This window comes from Camelina sativa, chromosome 14 (assembly GCF_000633955.1).
Source record: "Camelina sativa cultivar DH55 chromosome 14, Cs, whole genome shotgun sequence".
Taxonomy (NCBI): Eukaryota; Viridiplantae; Streptophyta; class Magnoliopsida; order Brassicales; family Brassicaceae; genus Camelina; species Camelina sativa.
Genome location: NC_025698.1, coordinates 7,185,611 through 7,192,639, shown reverse-complemented (window position 1 = coordinate 7,192,639; position 7,029 = coordinate 7,185,611). Strand labels below are relative to the sequence as shown.

The 7,029-nt window shown below is 40.5% G+C and overlaps 4 protein-coding genes across 5 annotated transcripts in view; 2 read left to right on the top strand and 2 right to left on the bottom strand.

Annotated features, from left to right (window-relative positions):
- LOC104740188 (sulfhydryl oxidase 1-like) overlaps nt 1-2,157 on the top strand; it is a 4,304-nt gene extending 2,147 nt beyond the window's left edge. The window contains exons 7-11 of the mRNA XM_010460720.2: nt 547-623; nt 713-857; nt 955-995; nt 1,083-1,229; nt 1,304-2,157. Of these exons, the coding sequence (XP_010459022.1) occupies nt 547-623; nt 713-857; nt 955-995; nt 1,083-1,229; nt 1,304-1,823 (930 nt within the window). The 3' untranslated portion in view covers nt 1,824-2,157. The remainder of the gene's footprint in view (nt 1-546; nt 624-712; nt 858-954; nt 996-1,082; nt 1,230-1,303) is intronic.
- LOC104740187 lies at nt 2,992-4,190 on the bottom strand. Of its 2 annotated transcripts, XM_010460717.2 has the most exons (2): nt 3,677-4,190; nt 2,992-3,446 (listed from the first exon to the last, which is right to left on the bottom strand). In XM_010460717.2, the coding sequence occupies exons 1-2, from the start codon at nt 4,112-4,114 to the stop codon at nt 3,408-3,410; spliced, it is 477 nt and encodes a 158-aa protein (XP_010459019.1). In that variant the 5' UTR covers nt 4,115-4,190; the 3' UTR covers nt 2,992-3,407. The 2 variants fall into 2 exon arrangements, with proteins under 2 accessions (XP_010459019.1, XP_019090783.1); XM_019235238.1 differs by lacking the exon at nt 2,992-3,446 and having other exon boundaries at nt 3,499-4,189.
- On the bottom strand, nt 5,286-6,909 carry LOC104740186 (serine carboxypeptidase-like 50). Its single transcript, XM_010460716.2, has one exon. It carries the CDS (start codon nt 6,747-6,749, stop codon nt 5,406-5,408), a length of 1,344 nt encoding a protein of 447 aa, XP_010459018.1. The 5' UTR covers nt 6,750-6,909; the 3' UTR covers nt 5,286-5,405.
- LOC104743314 overlaps nt 6,984-7,029 on the top strand; it is a 1,865-nt gene continuing 1,819 nt past the window's right edge. Inside the window, exon 1 of the mRNA XM_010464410.1 lies at nt 6,984-6,989. Coding sequence (XP_010462712.1) covers nt 6,984-6,989 — 6 coding nt within the window. The remainder of the gene's footprint in view (nt 6,990-7,029) is intronic.

The window sequence follows — 7,029 nt, the reverse complement described above, 5'->3', positions numbered from 1 at the left end:
CGATGAATGGCGCACTGCTGATCTTTTGTTGAGCTGGATCAACAAGCAGATAGGCAGGTACGCATACACTGAAATTTCATGTCGACCACTTAAGTTGGAGTCATATCTATTGTATTTATAAGGTAGAATTTAGCAATCTATTTCTCCTTTATATTGGCTAATATCAAAACCCTTGTAAATATATTCAGTTGGGTAACATTGCACTCAAATCTGTTTTCTTGTCCATGTTGTGCAGTTCTTACGGCTTGAATGATCATAAATTTGGAAATCTCTTGCCAAATATATCTGACCACGAACAGGTCTCTCAGAATGTGTTCTGCCCCTAATTTTCTATTAGTGAAGTCTTTTGTTTAATACAAACAAATTAAATAGAGCTGGTTGTTGATTTATCGCAGATTTCTCAGGCCATATTTGACATTGAGGAGGCAACTGAAGAAGCTTTTGGTATCATTTTGTCGCTTAAGGTGGAGAAGAGTTTTTTCCCTTTTGTTGTATGCAAACTAAATCCCTTTCAGCCTTGTTTATGAGTAGTCTTTATGGCCACAGGCAATCAAGTCATCTGAAACTGGTACTTCGTTTATCAGGTTTCTGCAGCTTTTATCGGCACATCATCCTTCAAGAAGGTAATAATTTCATCTTTACATTCCCATTTACATTTTGCTGCTCACTCATTTTCTCTTATGCCTAATCAACTGTTGAATATTTTCAATAGGTGTCGTAAGGGCAGTGCTGAAATTCTCGTGAATTTTGATGATTTATGTCCGTCAGGCGAATGCTCTTATGACCAGGAAGCTGGTGCCATAGATACCCTACGAAACTACCATATATGTGGGAAGGATATTCCTCGGGGAAATTACGTGAGTGCCGCCCAACAGACCACTTTTTTTTTGCTCCTGCGTTTAAACGCAGAGAAACCTAATTCTTTTGTTTTCAACTCAATTTCATATTTGGCAGATGTTTTGCCGTGGCAGCAAGAACGAAACTAGGGGATTCAGGTAGTCTTTTGCAAAATCAGTCTGTTGTCATGTACTGTATGATTCATGGAGAAGCTCCTGAGCTGTTTTTAAATGATTTGACTGCAGCTGCGGATTATGGGTTTTGATGCATTCACTTTCAGTGAGGATTGAAGATGGAGAAAGTCAATTTGCATTCACGACCATTTGTGATTTCATCAACAACTTCTTCATGTGTGATGATTGCCGTCAGCATTTTCACGACATGTGCTTAAGGTAAAAAGACATATCCATGGGTTGGCTAACAAGCTCGATTTATCACATTTTCACATCTAACAGCTTACCGACAGCGTCAAAACTCCCTTGAAAAAAGCACGTGATATCGTCTTGTGGCTGTGGAGCACACACAACAAGGTCAACGAGAGACTCAAGAAGGATGAAGAGTCTCTGGGAACAGGAGACCCCAAGTTCCCAAAGATGATATGGCCACCGAAGCAGCTTTGCCCATCGTGTTATCTATCGAGCACTCAGAAAAGCATTGACTGGGATCATGATGAAGTCTACAAATTCTTGAAGAAGTACTACGGAGAGAAACTGGTGTCTATTTACAAGAAAAATAGTGTCAGTGCAAGGAAGGAGGAGGTGGTTGTAGCTGCAGAAGAGATGGCAGTGCCTACCAATGCTCTGGTTGTGCCAGTGGGAGCTGCATTGGCCATAGCACTTGCAAGCTGCGCATTCGGGGCGCTCGCCTGCTACTGGAGGACGCAGCAGAAGAACCGGAAGTCGCACTATTTAAAGAGATATAGTAGTAACTATATGGTTATGAACACATTCGGTAACAGTGAAAGCGAAAGGGAAAAGGAGAGATGAAATTACTGAAACAAAAAGCTCACATGATTTAACATTCTGAGACTGAGCTTTGTTTTTTGTTGTAACTTACAGACAACAGATACAAAGACGTTGAGGTTGAGATGCCAATGTCGCCTGCTTCAGGTCCCTTTTCTCTCCTCCTCTTACAGATTGTATAGATTCTTCTCTTCAAATTTTGCAATATTCAATACACCCTTGGACATCTATATGTCTTACCGGAATAGCTTCTTAATTGGTTTTGGTTGGGTTTCTTTGTGGAAAGAGTTTGTTGATTCGAATACCAAAACACGGACATTGTAGCCTGAACCAGTTTCTTCAAAACTGTATTTTTTTCGTTTCTCTCTCATTACCTATCTTAGTTGATGATCTTAATACAAGCTCACCTGCAACTATCAAAGTAGAAGCCATTTCCAGAGACCCCTGTAAGCCTCAGAATGGTATCACCCTGTGCTCTCAAATCTTCTATCTACTTCTCCACATATGTATTATTTACAATATGATTCCCGTTGACTGTCACAAATGCCTTCCCCGTCTACCCAAGCCTGAGCTTTATAGCGCAGCCGCAGTCTTCATGCTTTCCCGGAACTTCTCTGCTGTGAACTTCCAACAAAACGGCACGATCTCCACTAGAAGAGCCAGCTTGCTTCCACAATCACCATGAACTTGTTAAAAGCTCCTTTCATCATCTTCTCTTGCAGTAGAGACGAGACCCTTCCCTACCTTTCACAAAGTTCAGATCAAGATTGACCTTGTCCGTGCATCGATAGATAAGTAATGACTAGGTGAGTACGGAGAACCAACAGAAGGATTCCTAGTGAGAGAGCCTGCCCCTGCGTTACCTTGGAAGTGGGTATAACCACAATGTTCTCGAGCTTGCCTAGTTGGAGAAGCTGGTCGACTGCATGTTTGACGACTTGTAAGCTGTCATTCGTTTTAGCCCACCCTGCCTTAATCGCCATTAACATACAGACCCCTTTTCCCTCTAGTTTTACCTACTAAAATACACACGGACAACAATAGGATCACAACGAACCCGAAAACAAAAAAAAAATTCGATAAATTCTAGCAGAAAAATCCAACTTCTACGCGGTCTGCAAATCCAATATCCCGAACGTGTTACACTTCACCCACAAAATATGTAATTTGAAAGTCTTGGAAGAAACGAATAAGTCGTCAACTAATAAATATTAATTATATAAGTAAAATACAAAAGCAGGTATAACATTTTATAACATGAAGAGAATTAAGTAAGTAAGTAACTATTTTAAAGTTTAAACTAATGGTGATTAAGCTTGGGAAATATTGCGAAGTTTAAATAGTGATTAAGCTTCGTTTCTAAATGATAAGTAACAGTTAGGAAACGTTCATTTCTGATTGAGTCATATCATATAGCACTAAACCAGGCGCCTCTATGTTCCAAACATAAAACAGTAACTTCTTCTTCTTCTTCTTCTTGCCTGAAACGCTGACTAGAGTCATCAACAAGACTTGTATACCAACCGAACCAGGGCCTTTTTCCACATATGGTTTGTTGACAACCATAAATCTAGCCCTGTTGACGTCTGCACTGACATGCAGAGCCGGTTATAACTCTACATTGAGTTTAATTGTTACTTTGTTTTCCTATACCATATGAAAAATTAATGATTCAGTACTTTCGGTTTCCCTAAAACCATATGAAATCAAATTAGGATTCTTTAAAATACAAATCCAGATACAGTATATTGTCTTACTATTTCTCTATTTGTATGTTGAAAATAACTATTTCTTTCTTTAGTTTTTTAAAAGAAGTAGTTATTACGAGATAAAACAACAAAGAGAAAATATATATATATAATCTTTACGGATCATACTACGTGAGCGGCGTCCAAAAGCCAAAGAGCTAAATCGAGGATACGAAACGCAAAAACGGCAGAGGAAACAGGAACGCTGACGAGGAGAACAAGCATCGTTCCAAACGCGACGCTAGGACGAGAGTTCATAAGAAAAGTTTGGAGAAGAGAGATTGCGTCACATATAGTAGCGTCGTAGTTACAATATAAACGCTTCTCCCATTGCATCCAATGAGAAGGAGGTTCATAGTTCCGCTCAACCATCTTCATCTCGTGGATCCGTTTCCTAAGGACAACCATGTTCTCGTCCACCGTTCTTCCTCCTCGGTAGTAGTCAGCACACACGGTGGTTGAAGTTCGTCTTCTCTTGGACGTTCCGGTGGCGATCCTTTGTGATGTCCTCAATGGGTGGAACCTGAGTGGCGACGATGGGAACGGGATCAGTACTATAGCTTCCATGTTTCTGTATTGCTTATGAGAGACAAGTGGTGGGACGAGCCGAGGCGTTTATTTTATAAGGGAATTGTTTCGGATAATATTTAATAAAACGGCTATGGTTGCTTTGGCTTTAAGCAATTAAAAATATATGATTAGCGCGTTACCTTATCGTAGCATTGATGGGGTCACTATCCGTCACGTTCCATACAATTTCACCTTTGTTTCTTCTCAATTTCAGCTTTACACGTCTTTAACAAATTCGTCGACACGGCCAAATCTAGATTACATCAAACTTAATACTCTAAAGAAGAAAAAGATGATCGAAGTTAATTTGGAAATATCATTAAATGTCAATCACATTGTACAGTACTACTCTCCTCATAATTCTTTCAACCAATGATTATATCGTCATTGACCTCTTCTTTGTTTATATATTTTTTACAACCAAAAAAACGTACGAATCTTACGATTAATTTAATCATGGAGTTCTTTCATACTTTATTATAAACATTAATTTTAAGTATTACTGTATTAGTAATGGTGGAGTGATGTCATAAGAAAAGAAAAGAAAATAAAATAATGGTGAGGTGATGAGCACTGAAAAGGACACGGACTGTACACTGTAGTTAAATGGGCTTCGTTGCTATCTAACCTATGGGCTATGGTATGGCCCAGTAGAGATATAATTATATACAGTCTGCCCTAAGTGTCTCAAATTTTGGCAATATATATATAGGTGCTAGTTTCACAGGTTACAGAAGAGCCGTCATTAGTCTGCTTTCAATCATCTTTAGCAAAGGCTTCGTTTTTTTCAAAATTGTTCTTCAAATTTCTATAAATTTTGTTTTCCAGAAAAGTGAATTGGGAAAGAGGCAAAAATAGGGGAGAGATTTTTAATCGATAGCTCTGAAATACCGGTAGGTTCTCTACGGGGTGCCCTTGCCTCTTCTTCCCTAATACCAAAAAAAATGGCTTCATAGTACGGGTTTCTATGTGCTTTTCATTGTCTTTGAGTAGTTTTTTTCTACTCATGCACTTTGAATCTTAATTCACAATCCCGCCTCCAATCGCCATGACATGTTTTTTTTTTAAAAAGTTTTATCAATATTTTGAATTTTTAAGAAAACAATTAGATCTTAATCATCCCATAGGTTTATCCAAGGTTCAGAGTGAATAGATCAGACAAATGATGAATCCATAAGCAAAAGTTATCAATTCGTACTAAAATGAGTTTGATGAAAACATGAAGTAGATTAGAATCCGAATCTTAATTCAAAATCTAACACACAGCTAAAAGTACAGAAAACACAAATCATGTTTGGATCGAATGGTAAAGCTTGACGAGATCTTCACCACCGAACAAGCCTTTTCCCAAAACCCAACCTTCAATCATATCCCTTGAATTCACATCTTTGTCTGTCGGAACAAAATGACCAGCATCCGAAACCGCCACGTGGCTTAAATTTCCCCATCTCTGTACATATCCAGCGACAGCACCGTCGCCGTCCTTCCACACACGCCTCTCCGCCGTCGAGAACTTCTCCAATCCCGACCAGTTCATAGCCTTCATCCACTCTTCCGTCGAAACGACGCCGTCTCTGAGATCCAACATGCCTTGGTACAGCAACACTTGAGTCCTCTCCAATACGGATTCCACCATGAACTTGACGCTCTTCATCACGTCCCCACGCAACACATCTTCTACTTCATCGCTGCATTCTTCAAAACGCATCGTTTCGCTCACTCCCAAAACACGCTTAGCTTCTCTCTGGTTCAGTAGTTCCACGACGAGGTCTGTTCTGTAAGGAATCGAACGTTTCGTGTTGTAGAGCGTCGCTAGTCCCGTCATGTTACTCACTATGTTCAACACGTCGCTTCTCGCGTCTGCTGCTTCACGCCATTTCTCGGACTTCACGAGAGCCACGGTTATCTCCTGCGCTTTCACCAGTTCAACTCTCTGTTTTGCGTTGACTAGACCCGAGTAGTAGACGTTGACCGCATGAGTCTGGACCTGTGTCACCGGATCAGTCAGCCCGTTTCCAATGGCTAGTCCTTTTAGATTCACTTTCCCGTTTGGTTTCTCTTTAAGGATATAGTATCCAATGGCTGGAACGTACTTGCCAGCGTAGCTCTCGCCGGTGAAGTAAACCGGTCGGTTTTCAAAGCCTGGGTTTTGCTCAAGGAACTCCACGAGAGTTGCGTAGAGATGCTCAGCGACTTGTCTCTGATTTGTGGGTATGTTTTCTTTTGAGGCGGCGATGCTGAATCCGACTCCTATGGGGTTATCCACAAAAAGTAACCCGAAGAGACGGTTCCAAGCGCCGGGGTTGCGCTCTAGCTCTGTGGCACGTGAAACTACGCGCCAAGGGCCAAGCTCGTAGAAGTTACCAATCATGGAAGAGCATCCTGGCCCACCTTGGAGCCAAACGAGGAGCGGAGTGTCGGGAAGAGGTGTGGTCGGCTTTTGGGCTTCGTAGAAGGCATAGAACATTGAGGAGCCGGGGGAGGGTTTGACCGGGAGGTAGCCGGATTTAGTGGGGAGAGCTTCATCGGGAAATAGTGGAGGAGGCGGAAGAGACTCGACGGAGACGGAGAGAAAGAGAATGGAAAGCAAGAAGAAGAGTGTAGGGACGTTCTCCATTATCGCCACTTGCATCTTTACATTAAGATTCCTTTGTATTATTTGACTGCAAAAACATTACTTTTATGTTGTTTGGATTATCTTGCAACCAATGTAAATGTGGCTACATTTTTTTATGGTTTTTTGTTGTTGTCAACATGTAGTTATACATATAATTCTACATATAAACATGAATTATTTTTTTTTATATATGTTTTTCATAATTTATACTAAAATCCAAAAAAGTACTGTGTTTTGTCTTCTCAACTGATGTTTGTAAAATGTTGAACTCAATGAATGATAATCCTTTCAGTGA